General features: G+C 43.6%; 1 protein-coding gene across 1 annotated transcript in view; it reads left to right on the forward strand.

Annotated features, from left to right (window-relative positions):
- ntn2 (netrin 2) overlaps nucleotides 1-26,632 on the forward strand; it is a 40,429-nt gene extending 13,797 nt beyond the window's left edge. Inside the window, 6 exon segments of the mRNA XM_080517143.1 lie at nucleotides 9,985-10,173; nucleotides 15,916-16,065; nucleotides 18,502-18,555; nucleotides 22,498-22,572; nucleotides 22,664-22,863; nucleotides 22,865-26,632. Coding sequence (XP_080373269.1) covers nucleotides 9,985-10,173; nucleotides 15,916-16,065; nucleotides 18,502-18,555; nucleotides 22,498-22,572; nucleotides 22,664-22,863; nucleotides 22,865-23,050 — 854 coding nt within the window. The 3' untranslated portion in view covers nucleotides 23,051-26,632.
- Nucleotides 26,633-27,555: the final 923 nt, after the last annotated feature.

A 27,555-nucleotide genomic window follows, 5' to 3' on the forward strand; every position in this document is an offset into this window, starting at 1 on the left:
CTTAAGAAGCCTCTCCGGCGCGTATTAAAGCCCATTTTCAAAATTAACCCACCCCTTGTTGATTTCACAGTTTGCTTTTCTTTCTGACATGGTGCACAAATGAGGGCTGAGCCCCGAGGCATGCCACTGTAGCTGTATTTAGACTGGAAAAGTGTGCAAGAGTGGCAACACTCCTGCAGCCCAGGAGTCCCATAGGTGTCAGGAGAGCTTTCGTGAGTTCCTCTGGTGTTTGGGTTGGAGGGAGCGCCCGAGAGGTCATGATCCTCTGCGCAGCGGTGACAGAGTTAAGTTGACATTCAGATGGCTTGTGAGCAATGCACATTTCAGAGTGAGCAGATGTAGATGTATTTCTTATTCTGCCACCAAGTTTGTCAGTCTTTGACTAATGATGTACCTCATAGCCAGTTTCACCACCAAGATTTCACTTGTTCTCTCTCTCTCTCTCTCTCTCTCTCTCTCTCTCTCTCTCTCTCTCTCTCTCTCTCTCTCTCTCTCTCTCTCTCTCTCCTTCATCCCAAAAAAATGGGAACGTTTTCCCTAATAAGCTCATTTGATTGTTTTTAGATTTTGTTAAGTGTTTGACATGCCTTGAACCGAGATCACTGTCTGCGATCTTGGCAGGCTCGTGCACTGTCTCGAGACACAAGCCATGCACACACCGGCCCATCTGCTGCCTCCATCTCTGTGAATCCGGCTTCAAGACACCGGTTTACAAATCCCTGTTGTAGTAGTCATAGTGCATAGTGCAGCCTCGCAAAGGACCGCGTCTGTTTGTATTGCGGGGGTCACGATGGAAAAATCTGTGATTTATCTGCCTGGATTTTGAGCCACAGGAGAGAATGAGGAAACAGATGAATATAAGCTATGCAGATACTGGTTGTGATGGAGTATTGGTTTTTCTGCTGGCATGACCAATGTCGTAATGTAAATACTCTATGTTTACTTAAAAATGTGAGACACTCTATCACACCATAATAGAGTCTGTCAGAGTCACTGTATAAGATGGAGAGGCCTCTTGTGGAGTCAATGACAATGTGACATCCTGAGTAGATGATAATTTATGGTGCTGTAGTAGCTCCCTGCTCTTGGCTGGGTCCACAGCCATTTTGGCCTTGTTTGGCCGCGGCACCAAGCTGTTCTATTCTCCAGCCCTTCCTCCCTCTCATTTGTACTCAGCCTGCAGGAAGTCCAGAGTTCTGCTCTGGGATGCAGTGAGCCCAGGGCCAGACACCATCCATCCCTAATGGACCAGCCAAGCCAGGTCTGCTCCCCGTGTTGTGCCAGGCACAGTAGAAAGCATTCATAGCATTAAACACAGAGGTCATGTGAATTGCCACTTTGGCTGATTTGCCAGAAATGCAGGTGAGCTGTGGATGTGGGTGCCCCTGTGCTGCAGTGGTTGGGTGTGGTGTTGGATATTTTGAGTAGGAAATGTAACCATTGGAGAATGAGTGATATAATACTGCAGAATTTCCTTTTAAATGGAATCAATCAACCTCATGACGATTCACTGTAGACTCCCGTTATACACCAAACCATGTCATCACCTGCAGGAAATCCCACAAAGAGGTATTACTTCTGAACAAGTTATTGCCTGTTGCATAATTTCAGCTATTAGATCATGTCTGCTACGCTAATGAAACATTGAATTATAGTGTGATTTTTGCAGCACAAGCTGGAGAAGCAGAACCTTCTTGTTGTGAAGTTGGAGGTCTTGTCTCAAGCCTGTTACAACCTGTTAAGGGGGAGCTTGTGGCTTTAGGTGACCTCGGCCACTGTGTTTGGGAAACTATTAGCTGGACATACAGGGACATTGACAGATGGGTTTCTTCGTGACTTAGTGTGTGTGAATGCTTGTCTCAGAGAAGGAAACTGGCCGGGAACACATGATTAGGAGCATTGCTCGGATGAAGCTTTAATATCTCCACAATGCAGGAAGCACAAACTCTCCTTTTCTCTGTCTCTTCATTTCCCTCACTGACAGGGGGGGCAGATGGTGATTCGATGCTGATTAGAATTTCAAAATAGCCCTCCATCCTTTCACAGCCTTTTTCCTCCTTTCACATCTCCTCGGGAGGGCAGGCAGAGGTCAGGTCCGTGTTCCAGTCATCACGCAGATTCATAAAGACAGTTTTTTCGGCCCAGTGATTGAAAGATGATCTCATTCTTGAGCACACCACACATGAAACCATGGCACACTTTGTGAGATTGCATGATTTAAGTAACATGAGCATCGCCAGATTTTTAAAGTTTCTCATTTGAAAAAAATAAATAAATAAGTGGTGTGTGACTTGTCTGTTTTTTGTTATTGCAACACAGTGTTGTTTAGTTTTCGAGTGGAACAAAGCTAACCGTGCCAGGGATTTCCTGAGAGGATTGGAGAATTCAGTAATGGAGCGTCTTGAAATTTTCCAATATGGCCAGTTGAATTATCTGTAAATCAGAGTGATATTAAACTCATCCATCTGAAGACTCAGACAAACATGGAAGCACACACACTTACATTTAGGGTCAACACAGTGTCACTAGTTGAAAACCAACAATTTCATTGGAATGCACTGGAACACTGGAGAAGGTGTGTCCAGGAATATAAAAAACATGTAGCCTAAAGACTATAACACCTGTCAGAAGATGCAGAGGTTCTGCGGCCCAGGCCTGGTGGGATAGAAACTGCTTTCCACTTTGTTGTGAAACAACAGGCTGCTTAAAATGCTGAAGGCATTTATTGGTTCTGCAGGCTTATATGTGTTCTGTTAATAGCTCGGTTGGGTGTAACTTCAGTCATCAATGTATAAAGTATTAAGTCATGTTCCACAAGCAGCTTTTTTTACTTTTGTGTTTATGGTTGATTTTCAGTATAGTCTTCTTCCCTGGCCATCAGAGTTGAACACCACTGCTCCACCTAATATCTGTGAAATGCTCAATATACATGGAATTATGCAGTTATTTGATTCCATGCATGAACTATGTTGTTGCTTTCACCACCTTAAAGGCCCTTCCACCCTTCCACCTGGTGTTGCTTTCCCCTTAAGGGGAATTGAAACTTCACTTTCTTTCAATACGACTCTGCTGTATGCATTCAGCGGAGGTCGCCAAGGAAAAGAGAGTGAATTTAAAGAAAGAAAAGCTTCCTGTGCTTGGAAATAATTATCCAGCCACAGAATATCATCCTGAAATCATACCTCTGGGGTTGTTGATGTGAAACTGGAGCTAGGTCACTGCAAGGCTGACGAGCAGAAGGTGTGTAGGTTTTTGCTTTTGGTGATGTGTGTGCAGTTCAAGGCTCTGGAATAGGACAGCAAGCTTTGGTCTCTATGGTTGGGTTGTGCTGAAGCTTTTCTCTTTACTCTTCATTCTCCCTGTCATTATAGCATCTTTGGTCTTTGTCCAAGTTGCATGAGACCGATACATTTTTCCTTGAATGAAGCCATACATAAAGACTTTGTGGGACATGGTGAGACAAATGTTAAGGACAGCAATGGGTCAAATAACAGCATTATTGTCAGTTGGCTTGACATAGTGTGCGTGTGTGTGTGTGTGTGTGTGTGCGTCCGTGCACATATGCATGTCGTCGTGCATGTGTGTGAGCCACATATAATCTAGTAGTGCGATGTAGCGTTTCATCCCCGTGCCAAAGCAAACTGGTGGAGCTGTAGTTTGTGCCCACCCTGCTCTCTCAGGCCCTCATCGACTCTCTCTTACAGATGGTAGCAATCACCTCCTGAGGTGCCCGTCACCGCCGGCGCTCTCTTCCCCTCTGTCCTTGTGTAACTGACTCTTGTCAGAGATTAACTCTTCGCCTGGACATTTTCCTGTCTGCTAACTCTTATTTCGTATATTTTCTGCCGTTTCTGCTGAAATCAGCCCTTTTCTCCTCACGTTGCATTGTTGCTGTTATGTTAACAGTTAGCCTTTTCTTATGCTTTCGCAAGCCTCTGTGCTCTGCTGCCTGAGAAAATATGTGGTTCTTGGCTGTCAGCCGGTATTGCTGGTGGCAGCAAGATTCAGAGACTATTAAGAGAAAATATATGTCTATTTGTTAACTGTGAGTGCATGACAATGGCTCTGGTCCATTTAACACAGTTTTTTTGCCCTGCCCCTGGCTGAGACAAGCCATCTGACTGATCAGCTGCTGTCAGTCCGTTCGAATACGGAGCTGACTTTCACACAAGATTCAAACCTTTTTTTATATATATTTATGGTAATATTCTTATGGACCAGCAAGAAAAGCCAACCTAACTTTGCATTTTAATCCATGGATTTACCATCTCACCTTGACTGTGCCAAGCTGTTTAAAATGTTCAGCTATTAATGTGGTTAGAGCCATGGTTCCTCACCATTTCTACTCTTGTCTTGAGCCAAGGTGGTGAATTTACACAGTATGTTCCATCTGTCACTTTCTATTTCTAAACTAGCTAAAGCACCTCAAATGCTGCCCAGACTGGACCTCATGGTTCATGGCTCTATATGCCAAGAGTCATGGTAAAACTAAAACTGTGACGATTTACCTTGGATTCTATTTTATTTATTTTTTTCAAACTGATTCTCCATGATAGTTTGATTGCACAACATCCCCTGTTTCCCTGGCTGCAACATGTTGCCTGTGGGGGGGGGGGGAGCAAGAGCAAGCGAGATAGTCAGAAAGTGAAGGCACATGCTGGACAGAGATAACCATGTTTAGATGTGGAGAAGTGAAGTAGACCAGTGAGAGAGAACAGAGCTAAAAACTCAACTCTCCACTGACACCAGGCCCCCCAACCTGGCATCCCTCCAGCCTAACCTTGTTAAAATCCTTCCTCGCTTGATGCCATCCAGAAAGAGGAAGGGGAGATGGAGGAAAGCATGGATAAGGGACAAGCGGGGCTGAGGAAAGAAACGTAAAAAGACAGAGAGGCGACCGGTCAGATGGGGTTTCATGAAGGTAAGAGGAGAGAAAAGCAGGCTTATAGGCGAGGTGGGAGAGGAATTAAGGGGACTCTCAGTTCAAAAGGGCTCCTAAGAGCTTGCACTTAAGCCCACGGTGTGAGGCTAACCACAGAAACCAGCAGAGGGAGGGTAGGCCTGAGATGTAGTGTCAAAATTTGAAGCGAAAGATGTTTGTGTAGAAGAAGAGGAAAGAGCGAGTGGAGCCGAGGTGGCTTTGCTAGAAATAAGTTCAGGCTCCTGTTCACAGTCCCTGTAATGCACACAGCGGGGCTGCAGTGTTGTCGTTTCCTGTTCGTCCGGAGCTCAGAGTTCCTGAAACATTGTCTCAGCCTGTTGTTCACAGCTCATTAGAGTCCATGAAGCCAGCAAAGTGTACATCTGTTCAAGTCTCACCTCAGATTCACCTTTTGTCTACCTTCAGCCGCTCCTTGTTTTGCGTTACTACCAGTTGACGCCGTCTCCCGTTGGAGTGTGTGTGCATAATTGTGTGTGTTTGTCCACACTGTACACTGCTTTTGCTATAATGAGGAGCTAATTAACCGGGTGTTCCCCTCGGTGCCCAGAGCAGGTGTCCGGAGGAGCCAGGTGGAACTCAGCCCAAACCCACACACACATACACACTCACACACACACACATAATGGCGGGAGCCCTTATAGCAGAGAGTGTTTGGCCTAAGCACTGAAGGGGGGGGGGGGGGGGGGGGCGTTTGAGGGAATCTGTAGCAAGTTTTCAGCTCGGTCTGGTCCAAGAGGGGAAAGGTGGTGGTATCAGCACTCCAATGTTCAAGGACCAATTTTAGGCGTGGGATTTCGGTTTTGCGCAGGCATCCAAAATCAATTGGCTGTGCTCACCAGCTTGGCTTTGTTTCGAGCTGAGGGGAAAAATGAGGTTACATTCATCCCTCACATATGGATGCAGAAGGGAGAGAGAGAGCCACTGCACTCTGCAAACACACATTTTATTTATTGAGCACAGTCTATCGGGAGCAATTTGTCATACCGCAGTGAACAGATCAGCTTCTGAGCTTGTTCAGAGCAAATGTGCTTGTTGAATCACCTGTTTTGAAAGTTGACACAAAACAGATTGTCTTGCAATTCACCGTTGGTATTTCCCGTCTGTGAAAAAGTAAGAAAATAATTTGTTATAAACTGAGTATATGTGTGCAAGCGATGAAGAGGAAGGTGCAGAGTAAAAATAAGACTCTGAAATTTATTTCCAACAGAATTGGAGCTGTTCAGTTTCATGACAAGGTGATGAAACAATTCGGTAGTCTAATATTTTCCGAGGGGTTCGCGCTCCTCTCCCTCCATTTCCTCTTATTTCTGCCCCGGACTGCAGTTTGTATTTGTTGTTTGATTTCCACAACAACATCAGTAACAAGCTTTGCACATCTCCGATCCACGAAAGAAGCACATTCAATTGAGAATCACAGACCAACTCTCATACAAGTCGAAAGGAATGTTTTGGTTTTTTTGGTTTTTAACTCCCACAGATAGGAATTATTAGGTGTTTTTGCAGCGCACTCGTGAAGCTTTGATGTGTTAATGAATTGAGAAATGGCCTTCAACGGTGTTCGGTTATCCCCGCTGAGCCTAATTTGGGTGAGTGGGGGGGGTTACAGCCATGGTGGTGGGTGATGGTGGGGTGTCAGCAAGTGTGTGTGCCCAAGCACTTCAAAACAAACCCATAAACATTCCGAGATTCTTGGGCAGCTGTGGCCCTGAGCTCGAGTCAATTGCGTGCATAAAAAAAAGAATATATATCACATTCATTCTACATCACATCATTCTTCAGCACCATTTCCATTCATATTTCATTTTTCTTTCGTGACACACTAAACAACTATTTCTGATTCAAATTCTCTGTCGGGAAACGCCTTGCTGCTGTTAAATGGCCTCCCCTGCGACACATGCTAAATCATTTAAAGGTTAAGTTCTGAAGTTTTCTTTACATTCTCCACACTTGAACGTATCCTATCTTCTTTTTGCACTTTGTTGGCCGATCCTGTTGCACGGCGGTAAACTGAGATGATGCTGCAGGAGGGCCGTCGCCGCTTCGGCCGGGGAGAAAACGCGATCCACCGCTTTCATGTTCGGCTACAAGGTGTTAATGGACACAAGTGCTCACAGCTGTGTGTGTGTTTGAGATGCTTGATCACAATCACAGTCGCCTGCCGCCCTCGACTCCCCCCCACCTCCTCTTCCTCCTCCTCGCTCTGGCTGGAGCTGGTGTGTTCTTTGTCACATTTCTCTGAGAAGAGGTTGGACAGGCTGTTTAGTCGTACACGTGTTCATGTACGCAGGGAGAAAGGGCCACTTACATTGCAAATGTGCCATCACTTTGCTGTAAATTGTTTTCTGAGTTAAAGCAGGGATCAACCATAGATCTAGCACTAAACCCGTGCTTCCGATAAAAGGATCCGCACTCAGTTTTCAAGCTCTCTTCAGTACCCTGCATTAATTTGTCATCTTAACACCCCCTGCTTTGGACAATTCTCAAAGGCCAAGTGATTATAAATTAATTAAGCTTTGTCTCTACGTAAACTGACTAGATGTTAATTCATACAATAAACAGTACACATTAACTGCAGAATTCCATACAAATTGGACAACATAATAACCAGATGGAATTGGGAAACAGTCTGGGAATGTGCCCCCCTTTTTTTCCAGGGTTTGTGACTAAGGAAAAGTGGGCCTCTTTCCCCTCCAAATGCCAGGCTTTGCTTCGAGTGCGGATGGGGACGTATATTGTTCACTACTTGCATCATGATTGTTACCTCACGGACCGATATATAAGATTCAAGGGGATTTATTATTTATTATTTATAACACCTTTAATTAAGTTGTGATTTTTGCTGAAAGTCCTAAATGTGTAAATACAATGTGTGGCTTCTTTTTATAAAGCCTGCCTTCTTTGAACGGCCAGTTTCTACAGTGGTTAATAGCAGACAAATTACCAGTCAGAGAGAGGTCAATGTATAATAAAAAAGTCTTTGATTGAATAATTCTACCAAGTAAAAATATGTTTTCCTGTTAAATCTTTGGCTTTGATAGTAAAAATATCAATGTGGGTAAAACAAGCAGCCGTCTTTCAAACCAACTTGACAGGGAGGATTAAGGGAAATGAACAACCTCAATCCGAGATGCCACTAAATCCTTCATGCTGCGACTTTGACACTGATTTCTGTGCAGTTCCCTGTGATGATAAACCCATTGTAGTATCACTGTCATTTTTAATGACTACATAAAGATCGGGTATCACATCACAGAACTATAGGTAACTGCAGGTTCCACCTTAAAAAGAACAGGGTGAGTAAGAAGTAGATGAATGTTTTAAAGTGTATTATTTGATCTGCTTAAAGTTTCTTTTTTTACTGTGTGGTAAAAGTAACTTAAGGCACTGAGATAAAGAAACATACTCACCAAGTTGTTCTTTATTTTTTTTTACTTTTGTTGGAATACTTTAGTCTCATATTCTGAGTATGAATTTTGCCGGTACTATCTTTGCGATAAATCCAACTTATTATTGTATTCAGGGCTGTAAAGTTTAAATGTCTAGTATATAAAGGGGAGGGGAGGGGAGGATAACTCCACCCTTGCAAAGCTCAAGTCCAATACTGTACATGCATTTTAATAGTAATTCTTAGCTGCTTGTTGTTTTTCACATTATTAGATCTATTATAAGATATTGTTGTTAACAGCTTTTCGGATCCATCGGCATTGAAAAGCACAACTGTCGTCACGAATTAATTGTGCTCCCAGCATTATACTCCATCGATTTCTTTTTTGATTTCTTTTTAAAAATGAAAAGGAGAACTAAACCCTGATCCTCAGATTATCTCTACTGCTACATTTCACTCAGTCTGTTATTCTGTAAAAAGCACAGATTCAAATAAAATTATAGCCACATCCAGCAAAATGCATAATATAGACACTAAGATACTCATCAGTCTTACTATTTAAATGAAGAACATGTCTAATATCCAAAATATCTCTGTTGATGTCATCTGTAGAAAAGTAGCCATTAGTCACACACTACCATATAATTCCTTCCATGCAGGTCTGTCTTTACTTACACCCCATTGCAAACATTCACTGTTGGTGAAATGTATTTTCTCAAACCCATTCCCATCTGTCCAAACTTAATTAACGTCACCTTTTATTGTGATCCGCTAATAATCCCCCTTTTGCCACAACTGTTGACATTTTTGGTTGAACAGCTCTGCTGTTTACCTCTGTCTAATGTATCTGTGGGTAACTTAGATCTGGTGTTGAGCTCGGTTAAAACCTGGCTTTGAAGCTGAGGCCAAGTCTTCAGGTCCCGGGTCTGACACGGATTTAAACTTTCTTACACAAATAAGAAGTACAGGTTTCTCGTTAGACCTTTTAAAAGCAAACCTCACATGTAGAGAGTGAAAAGAGTTTATCAATAATGTCAGGGGCTGGTGGATGAAGGAATCAATGGAAAAGCTTGTGAGCCAAGGAGACATTAAGGAACCGGTTGGATTTCAAGTGGAAACGGGGAGGGGGGGGGGTCTGTGAACAGCAGAAACCTCACGTCACATGTCCCATATATATTGTAATCGCCTCATTTAGAAGACAGCTCGCTCGAGCCCCATTCCTTTATCTGAACTGGCCGTGCTTATAATAGATCTTTGAAGTCTTTACTCATCAGTGATTCATGAAATTAATGTCTCTGTTTCCAGTGATTAATAACTAATGGGCTGAGAGAAGCTGAATTCATTAATTATGAAATGGAGAAAATGAGCTCTGCAAATATCGGTTTTGATTGATGAGCTCTGGAATAGACCGCCAAGCACACAGCCGCAGTGTAGATTATAAACCACTCACTGTTACGCCATCTTACTGGAACCAAAAACCTCTCCCTGCTCTCTCGTGACAAACGCAAGAGTAAGACTCTGTTTTACTGCAGTGCGCCCTCCACGTGAACATTTCATCGAGTCTAATGCAAATTTGGATTTGAGATAAATACTGGGAAGACATTGTAAACTTTGCCATTTATCCCGCTAACCGCCACTTTTCCTCTTCCCTCCGCAGCGTGTAACTGCAACCTCCATGCCCGCCGCTGTCGGTTCAACATGGAGCTGTACAAGCTGTCGGGGAGGAAAAGCGGAGGGGTCTGCATGAACTGCCGCCACAACACTGCAGGACGCCACTGCCACTACTGCAAGGAGGGCTTCTACAGAGACATGGCCCGGCCGATCACCCACAGACGAGCGTGCAAAGGTAACAAGATTATGGTCAATTCCTCTCTGGCTGTGTTCAGGTCTCAGTCCTCAATTGAAATGTTTTTGTGTATAGATATGTTTTGTTATATTTTCAATCACACCACAGCCCTGAAGTGACCCGCAGCAACTGAAGCAGACGTTGTGTTTACTTGCAATGGGAGATTTCAAAATAATGACTGAATGATAAATAGATGCTTTAATGCCTCACTGATTCCTTTCACTATATACAGGCTCTGTGTAAATGTGAAGTTTCCTCCATTGCTTAAATGTTATCTTGTTGCTTCTTACCTCCTCCAGTTTTGACATGAAAAGCAACATAAGAAACATCAACTGTGCGTCCACCTGGTTCAGATTTTTTTCATAATCAAATTTTTGCTGTTAAGACTGTAGTAAAAAGGAATCCTTTATAACCGATGTATTGCAAAGCTTTCACAGTCGTCTCTCTGAGCGCTCACACATAATTTCCTCAGTCATTTACTGACCAATTTTAAAAAACATGAAGGATTTTTCTCGGAAAGAATTACCTACCACAAGTATTCATAAACATGGACCACCTTGTACTCTATCAGTCATCGACTGACTGTATAATATTTAATTATGAGTGTTTAATTCTATGAAAATGTCACTTACTATTACTCTTAAATTCAGTTTGGCTTTTCATTGGGTGGATTGCAGCGCTAAAAGTTTACAGGATTTTCAAACAATACGTGAATAAGTCGCTCTAAACCTTCTAATACTGGCACAATCGTGCCAGTTCTTGAGAAAGTGTAAAAGGAGTAACATGTTATGATTAGAAACACATGCAGTCATGGTAACTTTGAATAAAAAAAAGTCAGTATGTCTGATTTGCCATAGCATAGCAGAGAGAACTGAATTGATATCATGCCCGAAGCTCTTGTGGCCATCTCACCAAATGTTCCCCCTCACCGTGCACACTACATAATATTATCATTTGACCAAAGCATTTCCCATGGAGGAAAATATTGTATTATTGCAGTGAGTAACTTAGCAGCTTGATATGACGCTGGAAGTATCGCGAACACAACGCAAGTTCCTCAACTTGTTGCTTAGGAAAATATTCAAACAAATAGCAAAGAGGCAAGAGGTTTTTTTGGTTTTTTTTCAACCCAGCTAACCTTGACAAATATAAAGAATCACTTCCAGAAGTAAAAAAAAAAAGGAAAAAAAACGTGTTAGTGAGAACTGCCAACGCTCATAGCCGTGAAGATCTTTTGGTTGAAATTTCACAGCGAGAATCTCCCACTGGCTTCTGCTCAGTTTTCCTTCTGTGGCCCGGACCGGCAGAAACCCAACACCAGTAGGTTGGAAATGGCATGATATCAGGCCGCGTTTGCCCATGTTAGTTGCTCTGAGATGTTTAGCCATTCATCACGCACGGCAAAAACTCCACAGCGACTTGGTCACATACTTTAAAACTGAAGTCATTTGACCTGTTGCTGCACCGAAACAAAAACAGAAGGAGATCTGCCGCAATCTGCGGCGATCACTTCGGAAATGTGCTTTTTTTTTTTTTTTAAAGTAAAAAATTCTTGGCAAGAACGTCCCTCGTCTTCCATTCCCTGCACTACCCAAAGGTGGACTCGTCTCACACACATGCAGGCGCACTGACACCGCAATTTGTCCAAGTAGTCAGGTGATAAACAGTTTAGAGTGCTCTTTCTCGGAGGCTCCAGATACGTCAGAAAAATTAAAGTTAATGTCCAAAACGCCTCTGCTGAGCCGAGCACCTCCGTGATTGATCAGTGCAATTCCACAGCCTTCTCCAAGCTGTCATTTTCCTTTGCTCCAGCCTTTGCTCTCCTTTTTCATCTCAATCCTCCCAGATGGTTTATAACCGCCACCTCCAGTTGCTCTCCAACTCCTGACTTCTCTCATCATGACTCACTATAAAACTTACAAAATCCATCCCTTTCTTTTATTCTCCGCCGTGGAATCCCTAATTTTATTCCCCAGCCCTTTGCTTTCCTCCATGTGTCCGGGTCACGGTGGAGGTCAGAGGTGTGGTATGGCTTGAAGGGGGAGAGTGTCACGTCTGAAATGGAGTTAAGACAATAAAATACAGGTGTTTTCTGAAGCGGAGACAGGACCGGGGAGGGCTGGGGGGTAGTGCAGGCTCAGGAGTCGAGCGCACCCGGTCTGTTTCCAATCAGATTTGCTTTAGATGGGTGTCTGTGCATTGTCTGAGGAGCGTATAAAGAAATAACACACACCTGGTCTTCCTTGTGTGATACTGACATCAAGGTGAGCTTAAGTGAATCTGAACACTTCAAATGCTTCTGGTGTGACATTAAAGCAGACATCACATGGCCCGGCTATAATGTATTAGGTCTTTAAAATCCAAGATATTAATCCCAGTCCATTATGTACACCTGGGATATGTTTGAGCCCGGTGAACACTCAAGAAAAGGGTTTGAAATACAGATATGTTGACCACTTATGAATATAACAATTATTTAATCCTGGCACAGGACGTTAAGGTCTTCGTCTGAAATTATCACAGAAATACACGTTGGGCTTAGTTGGCAGGAAAGAGAGACAGCAGCTCTGCAACTCTTTAACTGTTTTCACCTTCAACAAAAGGAACAACTCCCCTAAGACTTTAAAGACTGCAACTTAATTACTTTAGTATAGTTACTTCAGCCTTACTGGTAGACATTATGGAGTGACAGTTATTATTACTTTAGAACCATTGGATAATGTGAGAAAACTGATGAGCAATCTCATTTTATAATGCTAATATACTATTACGCTTATGTCAGTATATAAAAGGTTGATATAAACAAAATAATATTTTCCTCAGGCACATACTCCCTGATTCATTTTGGCAGTGTTATTGGCCAAGATGCTAATATAATGCAATTTTTTTGTTCTAAAATTGCCATAGCAAATAAAATGTGAACATTTTAATGTTTCTTTTCTCTTCTTTTTTTTTAATCTAGCAGAACAGGCCAAAAGAACATGATTGACCATTAAAAATATATTTCCAGCTCAAGTACAAATAACACCTACTTCTCCAAATGTGGTAAAGGCCACTAATGACTGACAAAGAGCAGTCCTCAATGGCACTTTAAACACACACACACACACACACACACACACACACACACACACACACACACACACACACACACACACACACACACACACACACACACACACACACACACACACACACACACTAAACAATTACACTGAGCAAACGCCTGTCAAAAGGACTACAAATCCCAATGCAATGCACATCTGTAGTTACACAAGCTTGAAAAGTCATCAACATCTGAGGACGTTTTTACTGCTTCTTAACTGGCTCTAGCCCCCTGCACATAAAACTTCAGAAAAACAGTGTGAGGTGGAGGTTTGTAGATTGACACCATCACCCCCATCCCCAGCCTGCCCCTCACGGCTCATTCAGACCTGCTGGCCGCTGGTTGTTTACTGAACAACTCGGACTCTAAAGTTAAACTCTGGAGTCTTGAACTGTGTGCGACTGGTTGCAAAACAACTGAGGAAAATTGTTTACGGTGCTTAAAAAATGAGGATAGACGAAATCGGCAACATGATCTTCGGACACATATTCTGAAATTAAGCATATGATTGGTATCGATGATCATGTGATGATTATTATTGTAATCATGAGCTTAAAACTGTAACTTCTTGTCAATAAGTTTAAGAGCATCCCGAATGAGGTAGATTTCCTCAACAGTATGAGGAAATGAGTCCAGAAATTTCTTAATGGTTTATAAACACTGTAGCACCTGGGATCGGTGGCAGTAGCTTAGGCTTTGGCCGCCGATCCGAGAATGAGAGCATGGTTGGCACAGAGCAGCAGACACAGTCCGGATACCCCTGCTGACTTGACCTCTGGCACGAGGCTCAGTCCTGCCCACACCCTGCTCCATGCATATCTCTGCTCCCTTTATGTGTCGCGAAATTTCTCCAAGTGTCATCAAAGCTGAAAGCGCCTGGTCGGAGTCTGCGTGACTCGAACCACAGAGATTTGGCCACTTGGACACCTGTAGACTGCTCAGCTTTGCTTAAAAAAAAAAAGTGTTTCTAAAGATCTGAGCCACACTTAATCTCTCCCCACCATGTTGCCACATAGACACGATCTCTCTTGGGTAAGTTTAAGCCATTTCAACCCTCCGCCTGCCCAGTCAACAGGTGGTAGGGTCCTCTCCTTTGTTGGAACAGTTAAAAAATGTCCGGAGTAAATAAACACATTCACAGCTCCGTCAGGTGGTGGGAAGGAAACGTGGCATGTTAGCAGCTGCCTTTCTTTTTTGGCAGGCCCCGTGCTAAAACTGTCGAGTTACACGGTTTTTCCCTAAAGTGTAATTCTGGACTTTTTTAACAAAAAAAAAAATCTTTTTCTTTTTTGTTAACATTGGACAATTTTGATGATCATGTTATAGGCAAGTTGCTCGCACATGTGCTTTTGTAATTTTGCACTACTACGAGTGTATTCTCCAAGGAGTTTCCTGAAAAGGCAAAACATGCATTCATCATTTTATGGCTTTTTTTGGCAAAATGTTGATTTAAGAAAAAGTTGATTGGATAATTTAAATGTAAACACTAAAAAGTGCTGCTTTTTTTAAAAAGTCACTTCTATGACTTTCAAAATTTGTGTGAAATATTAAGTATTTGCCACTTGAAAGACAAAGACAAAAAGAAAATATGAAAAAAAAAATGTATAGCATCAGAGGCCCCACAGTCTTAATTCATAGTTTTGTTTTTATCCTGACACACTGTAGACTCTTTGGACTCTACTGCATATCTTGGTCTCTCACTCCCTGCTTTATATTTGACACCCTTTCCTTTACTTCTCCCTCTCTTGACATGTTGTTTTCCTTCTCTCGCTCTCATCCTCTTGTAAAACTGTATCCAAAGGCTTTGGAGCAACACTCCAGATCTGGTATTTAACAGCTCTTTATACCTCGTGTCAATTACGGCTGCTCATATAAATCACCTACAAGCAGCAAGACCCATAAAAGTTGTGCTGAAGCAAGCTGACCGGTGAAACGCGTGTTGCTGTTGGCATTTGCCGGGCATCGAGTGAACTTTCGGGAAGCGATGAAACGGCAGAGCATGTGTTAGCGTACAGGCACCGGACAGCACATGCATTCAGGAGAGAGGGAGCCAGTATGGAGGTGGTACATCTGACAGAGGTGCACATGGATAAACACCTTTTATCATGTTCTATTATCTTCCACTGGACACATGAATCAGCTCACTCTTGTTGGCTCTCATAATAACAGATACACTTGCAGGGTTCATGGGGCAAAATTCCATATTATATCCAATATTCTAGTTTATGGTGCGAGCATTGAAATATGAAACCCCAGAGTAGGATATTTCAATACTTCAAAGTCAATATTTTTTCTTTGTACACATTTGTTCTTTAACAGGAATCAACATTTCAAGCTTAAAATGTCTCCAAATTGGATAAATCATTCACTGGATTCATGTAGCGGCTGCTATTTCAAAATGTCTTCAATGTTCACTTATTAGCTTAAAAGAAACGTGAAGACATGCAAAATTGGTTGCATGATGGAAAAAAAAAGTGGTTACGAGATTTAACCGAGAAGCCAGCAGAGACCAAGAAATTTGAGTACGTGTGACATTTTTGTTTACCATTTTAAACAAGCTGTATCTGATATGTTTTCTGTGTCCCCTCTTTCTCATGCGATCCCTCCTCCTCCTTACCCCTTCACCCCCACCCCAGCCTGTGACTGCCACCCTGTGGGCGCAGCAGGCAAGACCTGCAACCAGACCACAGGACAATGTCCCTGCAAGGACGGCGTCACCGGCATCACCTGCAACCGCTGCGCCAAAGGCTACCAGCAGAGCCGCTCCCCGGTGGCCCCCTGCATCAGTGAGTGACGCATACAGACTCTACACGCCGCACTATCAGTTACCGTGCATGACACGCACCGCCTCTGTTGTCTTCTTCTTGGAAGTATTGTCAGTATACAGAAACTCACTGATTAAATCATGAGCGAGCTGACATGCTCCATTGTGATGAACACAGTATGACACAAGGCATAATGCGTTTCAAAAAAAGCAGCACATATCCTGACATGGAGATTACAGAGTTTAAGTGAAAGCACACTTTCCTGTAGCCTGAAGTCAGTCTGGCTGTCTGACAGACGCACCCAACCCATGCTCTCTACTGTGTATATACATATGGTACATGTGCTCTGTGGGTTTTACATGGCCACTAAAAACGCTATGATAATTTCATAGAGAACAGCCCAAAGCAAGTGCCAAACAAGAGCACGGATGCAAAGGCAGGCTATAGTGAAACTCAATCTATGTTAAAGGACTAATGAAGTTGAAATATAGAGTTTTGGTGTCGGTCAGGGGAGACCTTGTAGTTTGAGAACCCACAGCTTGGTTACTGTTATTCCACCATGTCGACTACATCAGGTTTTTAATTTCCTGTGACAAGCCTCCGTGTGTGTGTGTGTGTGTGTGTGTGTGTGTGTGTGTGTGTGTGTGTGTGTGTGTGTGTGTGTGTGTGTGTGTGTGTGTGTGTGTGTGTGTGTGTGTGTGTGTGTGTGTGTGTGTGTGGGGGGGGGGGGGGGGGGGCTATGAAATCTGCCAGTGGCTCAGCACATGCAGGCACGTGTAATAGAGGGCAACTCCACACCACACTGTGTGCCACATTGCACACACATTCAAGGCAGCCTAGGCCATGGTAAATCGTGCCGTGCTACCCAGCGCCATACCCGGCACTGCCACATTGTGCCACATGGCACCATGTTGTTTGTCTTACATGCAGCCCCCGAGCAGATGGCAAATGGGCAAGAAGGAGACGACGACCGCGGTCATGGATGGTGGACCATGCTCATTTGCGTGTCACTGAAGCTTCGAGAGAAAGCAGAAAGAATAGAGGATGTGCATGTGGTTAAGCATTGCACACACTCGGGTCTATTACATGTATCATTAATGACAACTGTGTGTGGCAGTGGGGCCTCACGGTGGGCATCTCACCTCCTCTTGAGGCTCATCTGCCCCAAGACAGAGGATAATCCCATTAAGCAGCCAATTAGTATGATGGCAGCGTCCCACATCTGAATGATCCTTTCATCATCTGTCCATCTTCACACGATGTGGCCGCGAGGGCACGAGGGGCTCAAAGTAGCTGCTCGCAGCTGCGCCTGCCTTCATAAAGCGTCCGGCCCCTGTTTGTTTTTGTTGGCTGGGTGTCCATAATTTTAGTGAGACAACTGCTGCGTTTGCCTCAAAACAGCTTTCCAAGAAGCCCTCCGCCTCCCCCCCACCCCAACGTACTCCCACTCACTTGGTTCAAACCCTCAACCTCCAAATCCAATCAAAAGCAGATCCTCCGGGTGGATGCTAAGCCGGCGTTCCAGTAATTCTGCTTATGGTAAAAGCAGAGGGCCTGTTGTTAGCATTAGCATTTGTATTGGAAAGTTGCATACGATTAAAGCAGAAATCCTGGAGGAATTCCATGAGGCACTTTTTAGTGTCGCCAGCGGGCACGGCGAGGGAGGGCTGCATCTGTGTCAAGACGATCCAACCAAAATTGCCCCCTTGCCATCTGTCCATCTGTCTATACATGCTCGCATGGAGATAACACAGCAGTGTTAACCCCACATCTGTCGGCGGAGGACGGGACTAATCCAACGCAGCCACCTTTCACTTCGAATCACTTTGCCACAAAGAATCAACTTCTCTCTCAAATGTGTCAAGTATGCCTGCTTTGGACTGCACTGACTTCTCCAAATTGGATTAGGGAACGAATTTGTGCCGCATTTACTGAATCTGACTCAGAACATAAGTATGGTCCTCTGAACATCCATTAGGGTATTTCTTCTACTCATACGATAGTGAGATCTTTCAGAGGATTCCTCGAAGATGACAGAGAAACCACAACATCAGTCCGTAGCATGCACCATGCACGCTCCATTTAAGCCCGTCTTCCCCGTCACCACCAATGAGTGTCCCTGTCAGTCTGTCACTGTTTATCTAGCATGTCCATCTACAAATCTCCATGTGTTTCCATGAGAGTTTTCGCCAAACAGCGGGTCATAGTACAGTTTTGCTAGACGGCCCTGGTGTTTATGATAACTGACCTCGATGAACAAGGACACTTTGTAATACAATGTTTGATCAAACACTCCTGTATCCATTCTTTGCAAATCGTTCGAGTGAATTTTGGCCCCAACCCCTCAGCAGGCCTTCACACACTTGAGACCCACTTGTAAAGTACAGTTTTAAATGTAACTCATGAAAAAAAAAAAGGAAAGAAAAGCATTTCATTTCTTGTTTCTGTGTGTTTCAGAAATCCCTGTGGTCAACCCCACAGCTGTGGTGAGCAGCACAGAGGAACCAGCAGGTTAGTACACACTCTGCGCACCTCACTGCTTTATGAGGGGAATGAAAACATATATTTCTTTTAATATTCCTGGACACGAGTTTTAAGGTGTGGAATAAATATTAATAGAGGGCGGGTCCACCCCTTATTTTGAAGTTCTGCAGAGCGAACGACTGAACCGGGAATGTAAGAATTTTCCTTTGTCTTAAAATTCAGTGTCCTTGGCACGGTTCCCCCGACCACGAGCCTCAAGTTAGTGGAGCCTCACTGTGCTCGAAGTGTGGCCCGCAGCATCAAGCCAAGGCCGTCAGATAGGCAGCGGCGGTGATTAGTTGCCGTTTAGCTGGGACGTACAGTGCGAGGGAGAGATCCGAGGTGTGAAAGCAGTGCTGGCAAAAAAGTAAGGGGAAATTTGTTCAGTCTCTCCCTCGAACTCTCCAATTTGGGCTCCGCTCAATTGCCACCGTCCTTAGTTTTCTTTCTGCAACAGCTTCATTTGAATGATGGTGTTGATTTGGAAATGTTGATTCATTAGAGGTTTAGAGCACATGTCATCACTCAGGATGCAGATTATGCGTCCCACCATGAGCTCCTCAAAGTTTTAGAGTTTTGATATTCTTTCACATCTAAAAATACTCTGCTTTTCGCCTCAGTTTTGACTTTTGCCTTCTTGTGTTTTGGAGTTTAAATACCGCACAGTTTGAGGGTTTGAGTTATAGAGTTGAAGATGTTTTTCATGGCTGATACTTTGGCTCCAGATGAAGACGAAACTTGGTCACTCTGTCAGTGGACACTGCAACTGCATTAGACCGTCCAATTGTATTGGCTTAAATGAAAGAAATAACACAAAACTCTATTTGCTTCCTGGCCATGGGTTTCAGGAGAGCTCTCAAGTTGCTATAGCAAACATTGCAAATGAGCTAATTTCAGATAATCTGTTGGTTTAGCTTTGAGCCTGGAAAGAAAAACAGACTAAGAAACAGTCTGTCAAATACAATTAAATATACAAGATGTGACATTTTAATCAGAAATATTTTGGTACTTTGAGAATGAGCCAGGTAAGCTAAAGGAGCCAGCTGCAATACACTGATACTGATATTGACCGTATCATGAAGCCAAGCCAAAGAGCATTTCATAAAAAGCATCTAGTTTGAACCTGAAACAGTGTTGATTTCTTCTTCTTTTTTTCCACTTTTGCACTTTCTTTTCAACTTCTAATTCTCGCCTACTCTCATTAAGGCCTTTTAGCTTTTTTTGATGCACAGAAAAACACAATCCAGCCCTTACTTGTTTACTACTTCCCTGGGAAAATGTTAAAGGCTCTAAGAACACAACAGTCATTGATTCCCAATTCACCGCAGCCTCGACCGAGCACACCAGAGCATTTCCCCATCTTTTCCCTTCCTAAACTACCATAGAACGAGCTTCACCATCAGAAATCTGAGGCCCCCGAATCTTTTTGTGTAAGGGGCGGTGGATGCAATTTGTCCTTGTCATGGCACAGTGAAAGAGGCTGAAGAGAAAGAGGACATCCAGAGCGCTGGAGCCAATTGTGCATGTTTTCAGTGGGCTGGTCTTCTGGGTCATTGGTCGATTCACCAAGTGCTTTTCCAGGTGAACAGCCAGCAGTGAGTGAGTCTTCATGGGAAAGCGCACACTGTCCTCCAGCCAGTCTGCCCCTACTGATAACTCTTGGTCAGCCACTGTCTGCCACACACACACACACACACACACACACAGAGGGATACACGCACAATGGCGGTAGTTTAATAAAACCCATGCACATCTCATACAAATGCATGCCTGTCACCGTTGCGTGCGCGCTTCCATGATAATGATCTGCACATGAAAACCACACGCCAACATATAATGAAAAAGACCTTCAGCCAGTTGTGATACGTAACATCATTCATTTAAAGTGTGTGAATACTGTACAACACACACTGTGTGCACAAATCCATCCATGCACACTCCTCTGCCCCCGTTAGTGTCTACACCTCCACTTATCAGTTTTGTTTTGTTTTTTTATTTTAATGTCACTCGCCTCAGAGTTATTGGAAGCTGCCGTCTGCTCTTTCTTTCCCCCTTTCGTTCGTTTTCTGTCCTCTCTCTCTGCCTAATAAAAATCTCCAGCTCTCTGATATACAGCCAAGCCTCCTGGACATTTTTATGGGCTCCTTCGTCCCCTGTTTCTTTCTCCTCCTCCATCTCCTCAATCTTCAACCCAAAAATGAACAATACAACACCAATGAGCTCAAACATCTATGAAAGTGTAATCCCTCTCTCTGGTCATGTTTTAAATTATAGCATTTCATGTCCAGTAATTATTTGGTTTGGTTTGGAACGTAAAACAACAAAATAATTCTCATGTTGAAAACAACTCGAGGCCTCGCCATAGATACAAGACCAGTTACCAGCATGTGGTTTTTCAGTTTCATGCCCTCACATTCCAAGTGTGCATCGTGGTCAGCGTTTCATGTCCCCTCACTAAAACTGACTAAAACCATGATGAAAAATAGCTGTCATGGCCTTCCCTACAAATACAGTCCATCATTTTCATTGACTTCTTTTGGGTCCTTCTCATAGCTTTGTAATTGAAACAAGTGGATCCAAGTTTCTATGGTTCATAAATCCAGTGGCATCCAGTCAAGCACACAAGAGCTTTGCTTAATGATCAACAGTGTCTAGTTCTTTTTTGTCAGAGTTCCAAAAGTGGTAGTTACCAGTGTGCAGTGCTTCAAAAACATTTTTTTTTTAGGGGGGGGGGGGGTATTCAAGTCTGTTCATGGGGTCTTGAAAGGTAATTTTTCCACTCTTTTCATCTTTGATCCCCGATTCCCTCTGGCCGCAGAAAACATGTTAAATATATACATGCATGAAAAGAAAGCTTCATGATCCATGCATGTGTTACACACTGTCATTTATCAGCATCAAATCACACACAAATAACAGTGGACATTGTTATAGTCAGGATACAGGTACCTTCTCGTCATAAATTGGTGAATATATGTAGGTGTTTAAAGCTAAAGTGGTGAAATTCATGGTGACTTCTTATCCAGCGGTACCTCCTCTTTTGCCAATATCGATGAAATAAATGGAATGGCATTGATAAAGACACTGAACCAAAGCACGTCTGGCCTCAGAATCAGTCAACAGGAGATGAAATCGGTCAATCGGCCAAGAAATCAATTTCAATCACAAATATAACACCTTGTGACTAGAAACCCCAACTACGAATGGTCAGTGGAGGTCATCTGTCCAATGTGTGGTCTTAGCCATCACGCTGACAGCCAAGGCCTATTCACATTCATCCAGCCATGACCTGCTTCCACCCCGCTCTGTCTTTACTCAGGACCCCAGAAAAGATGTCAAACTGAACACTTTTAGTCCTCTGGTATGTTTCACCTCACTCCCAGCTCTGGCTGCCGCAGGCTTTTGATTTGTGATATGTCACGAGATGTATTTTAGCGCACCAAAACCAAAACTTAGCTCAACATAATCCAACCTCATCCTGTTTTAATTGGAGGCTTTCATTCAGTCCAGAACACACACACACACACACACACACACACACACACACACACACACACACACACACACACACACACACACACACACACACACATATATATCGCTGTGAGGGCAGGAATGAATTTACTGGCATCTCAATTCTAAAACAATCCAGGAACTCATACCTTAAAGATTAGATGATCTTGTGATTGTTGTTCTCAATGGGATGTCCTGGGAAAATAAAAGGCGAAACATAAAAATTGATGAGCAGTAACAAAGACGTTGTTATTGATGCAGATGTTTTTGTGTGACCTCATGATGATTTCACAGTACATAAGTCTTAAATGTTGTCTTGCTTCAGTGTTACAATAAAGTTTGTAGTTTATAGACTAAATGTGTCCAAGTCATAATTGTTTTAAAATTCTTTTTTTTTTTTTTTTTTTTTAAATGCAGATTGTGAGTCATACTGTAAACCAGTGAAGGGCAACCTGAAGATCAACATGAAGAAATATTGCAAAAAGGATTATGGTAAGAGAATAGAAATCAGTGTACTTTCATCAATACATGCTCAGTCGTGACAGCACTAACCCCTGTGTTCTGCGGGTCCATGCTTTCCCAGCGGTCCAAGTGAACGTGCTGGACATGGAGACGGTGGGGGACTGGGCCAAGTTCTCGGTCAGTGTGGTGTCTGTGTACAAGAGCCGTGGCGAGCCCTTAAAGAGAGGCGACAACATCCTGTGGGTACACATGAAGGACCTGGCGTGCAAGTGTCCCAAGATCCAGATGAGCAAACGGTTCTTGGTGATGGGCGGCAGCGAAGGCGGGACAGGCCCGGGGGCGGGACCGGGAGCCGGGCCCGGGGCCGCGGCCACCAGCCCGGGGCGCAGAGCGAGTAGGCCTGGTGGCCGATAAGAACAGCCTGGTCATCCAGTGGAGGGACGTTTGGACGAGACGTCTGCGGAAGTTCCAACGCAAAGAGAAGAAGGGGAAGTGCAGCAAAGCATGATGGGAAAGCAGCGTCCAGCCCTACCTCTCCTTCCATCGCACACCTTCATAAACCCTGACTGTTGACTCCTCCTCTCCCTGAGCCTCTTTTCCTCCTCCATCGTGGGAACACTGCACATTACAAAGACTGCATGTACCCGACCTGTTTTAAGGACCACGTTTTGTGTATATTGTATAATTATTTTACTTTTTATTTCTCATGTTTTTGACTTTGTAATGCCACTTGTCTTTTATTTGTCTAACTGGTTTGCCTTAAAAAGGGACCATTAAAAAGGGTTTGAAGTTTAGACAAAAGCGGGCGCCATTCCCTCACTCGACGACGACGACGACAGCGGAAATGTCCACTCATCCCGCGGCGGCAACCGCCCCCCCCCCCCCCCCCCAGTCTTCCCGCATCTTTCATTCAAAACTGTCTCCTACCGCTTTGTTTTCAGTACTCCAATACAAGACCACCACTGCCCACATTTTGCCCACGTATAAGGATTTTATTTCCCAGTGTTTGTCACTTCAGAGACTGATTCAAGCAACGACACAAGCTGCACATCTTCAGCTTGGCTGCCTCGCGTTGCATAATGGGAACATCCTCAACATCAGTCAACTCCAGCTGGACCACCTGATAACCGTTTCCACATTTGCTGTTAAAGTGGTTCTATAAAGAAAAGGAGGAGAAAAAAAAAAAAAAAAAAGGGCCTGCGTGCTTCGGGTCTTTGCAGTAACTTGTTTAGACTGACAGAAAAACCTCTTGTTCCGTGAGGAACCAAGGGCTCCCTTTGCAGGGACATTTTCCACAGCAAACCTCAGTTACACGCCCACCAACACTGCTGCTGCCGCCATCAGGCAGCGTTCACACAACAAACTGCCCATGAAGGCTCTTATATCTACAACCGTGTGACGCCACTGCTTATAGTAGAGTTTGTATTCTCCGTGTGGCTCCTTGTTATCTCATCCAACCCCATCCCAGCCATGTAATTCATTGCGATATAGCCTTTTGTTTCATTTTAAGCAGAACAAACCCTGTTGGCATGCGTGAGTCAAATTCCAGGCGTCCGGAGCTGTGCCTCTTCACCACTAGATCCTCTCTCGAGCGGTTTATAAAGTCATGCATCACCATCATGACTCATTGCCTGTCACTTTTTCCGGAAGAAACATTAACCAGTGTGGACAAACGGCTGGAATTTTCAGAACAATACCAGTGCTTCCCGGGAGACTCTTTGCTTTATGGATAATCCCTTTGGTCGGGTGCTGATCGTACAGATGTTGCTGTGTGGCCAATGTCATTTCTTTGTTTTCAAATGTCTGAACATTTGTCTGAAGACTGGTAAGCTATTGTTTGCCAAAATAAGAGATTGAAACAAGAGTTTCCTTTTCATGCAGTAAAAAAAAAAAACAACAACAACAACAAAAAAAACAACAAAACAAGTTGGATAAACAACATAAATGTGTTTTTTTTTCTGTAGTATATTTTGACAAAATGAATGAGGCTGGAAAGATTTTAGTGCTCACTGATTGTATTATGACATGAAAGGATCATATTTCATTCCTCATGTGCTTTGTTATGTTTGCATGTTTGTGGTTTTTGCTGGTCCATCAAAACCTTACAGTGAGCAGACAGAGAACTAAACCAACATGAGCATCAAGACCCAAAGGAAAACTTCCCAAGTCATCTCCCACCACTTGCCCACCCTAATACATAACCCTGTCATCCTTTGCCAAATAAGCATAGTCAGTTTTTTGAATTCAATTAAGAGACTATGAGAGTCAGGACCAACAGAAACCACAGAGAGACCCGTCTGGTTGCTCTCAGGCTTTTTATCTGCCTTTTGCTGTTATTTCATTTTGTAAAGGACATTACAATTTATTTAAATAGAGTATAAGATAAACATTGTTTTGAGGGGCACATTCGAGCTGGTCGCGGTGAGTGTGCCTGCAGGCATCTCATGCTAGCTAGTGGTTATGCTCCTTTGGTTGCGGCGGTATGTTTGGTTTGTCATTCTTCCAGAAGTGTCTCTCCTCTTCTCTCGTCTCCGCCACCCTCCACGAACCTTCTTCTTCTTCTTTTTTTTTTTTTAAACCCATCTTGCATGTTGTGTATGTAGTGTCTTAGATAACTGACGGCACAGACAGGGGCTGCCAGTCTCCTCTGTGGCGTATAGTACTGCACTGTAGTTATTATTTTCACGTCCTACGAGAATGTAAATCAAACTGCGAAGAACACGGTCACAAAGGTGTGCAGACGGTCTGATTGTGCTGAAGAAATAATGTTCTACGATTTAAGAATGTGGAAGGCATGATACTTGATGCTATTAAAATCTCTGAACGCAATTACCTGTTAAAATAATTGTGGGTCTGCGTGCTTATCTGTTTCATATTGACTTTTTTTTTTTTTTTTTTTTTTTAATAATCAAATCCAAAAAATTTAATAAATAAATAAATAAATCGACTCAGAACCAAAATGAGTTTCACCCACTGTGATCTTTGGTGAGTGGCAAAAGAAAGCAAAGCAAAAAAAACAAAAAAAAACAAGCATTGAAGTTTATGGTAGCTCTGCGTCCAGGGCGCAGTTTCCACTGATGGAATTTCACAAAAATGCAGAACCAAACAGTCGATTATTTTTGCGTTGGCCGTGCGCAGTGGCCTGTCAGACAGGTGGTGTTACAGTAGCACCCGTCTCCTCGCCCTGGAATGTGAGTATGGCGTGACACGTTATGATAGACGGTCGAATTACGTCCCTGCGAGGCCGATGTGGCGCTCCACCTCTCATGCACGTGGAGGAAACGGCGTGTCCTGAACGGTGGACGCTCATTTAATTCCTTTTCGGCGAGCGCCCACCCTGACTGTTGGAATAAAAATAAGAGGTTAAAGTCAGCCAGGTTTTGTTCAGGGGGGTGGAAGTGTAGCGCTTGTGAAAGCAATTTAGAGAGCCTCATATGGAGAGCCGTCCAGTTGTTTTACGTTAACAAGCACAGCAGCTTGGCAGTGGAACTGAGGCCGTTTAACTCCTTTACTTCACCCCCCCCGCCCTCCCTCTTCACAGCATTTATAGTATTCACAGGTGTGTGAGTTTGTGTGTTTAATTAACCTTCCCAAGCAAACAAGTGATATACACACAAACTGAAAGTGCAGTGAGGTGAGTGACCTCCTCCTCGAAGGGTTCTCAGTTTAACAACTGCTATCAAGAAGTACACAGATTTTCCCATTTGTATTGACATTTTTTTTTTTTTCCACTTTCATTCTCCTTCACGTGTTTGGTTTGTTTAATGAGTCGATGCATTTTCAATGTTGTAAATATGTACTGAACAGCCCCTGGCATTGATGTTGTTTCTTTTTCGTAAAGCATCACTTGGCCTGGAATGACTCATATGTATGGATGTACAAACCAGATGATTATGGATGTTATATGGATGTAGAAACCAGGAACATATGCTTTTGTGATCACAACCAGAAGATGCGGTTCAGATGTTACACAGAATGTATTCCTTTATGTTTAACGTTGCTTTCGGACAACATGCCGCCCAATTCTGAAGGACTCTGAGGTGAATCAATTAAAAACGTGACTGATCTGGACCTCAGTTTTTTTTTTGGGGGGGGGATTTTTTTGTTTGTTTGGTGTTTTTTTGGGGGGGGGGGGTTTCCTGCCCAGATGCAACATCCCATTATGTTCTGCAACAATAATGTCCCGGAAAGTATGTTTCACTCACACAAAACTGTCCACCTCCCTCATTCCAGCCCTGCTTTTCACTTCTATTATATCAAAGTCTTCCTTGTACATTTTCCTCTGAGGCAACGAACCACTGACTTTTTAATCTAAATGGTAAAAAAATAAATAAATTATTAGTTAATGAACTGTGTGTTGTGTTGATCATCTGTCTATTTAATAGCAGGCATTCGCCCGAGCTGCGGAAACGATATAAAAACTGATACGTATTTCCCATCGGAAAGTATGCTGACATGCAGCGGGCACCGCTCTGGTATGTTTCCACTCACAGGGGCTGGATGGGGGCTCGGAGGAGAGAGTACTGGGTAGAGCAGCTTGGCTCCTCCGTGAACACAGCAAGAGCTCAAGCTCTGTAAATAAACAATGAGGCACACACACACACACACACACACACACACACACACACACACACACACACACACACACACACACACACACACACACACTGATGCGTACCTCACCTTGGAGGAAACCCAACTCCAGAGTCAGGCCCAACACAGGAAGCTCCCAAACTTTTCTAGTTTTCCCTCTTTGCTCCTCTCTCACCTACAGTCTCCTCACTTCTCATGTCCCATTCCGAACCCAACAGACTCCCTCCATCCGTTCTTCTCGGGGTAAATTACAGGAAAGAGATCATTTATCATTGCTCAGTCCAGGCGTGGCCATTGGAGCTCTAAGAATAGAGACTGCTGTGATTCTCGGGACACACATGCACTTTGACATGTGTCTCTACATCAAGTCCATCCATCCTGGACATCTTGGCTTCCCACCATTAAAGTCCATTTCCCATT

The sequence above is a fragment of the Blennius ocellaris genome (assembly GCF_963422515.1).
Source record: "Blennius ocellaris genome assembly, chromosome: 21".
Classification (NCBI taxonomy): Eukaryota; Metazoa; Chordata; class Actinopteri; order Blenniiformes; family Blenniidae; genus Blennius; species Blennius ocellaris.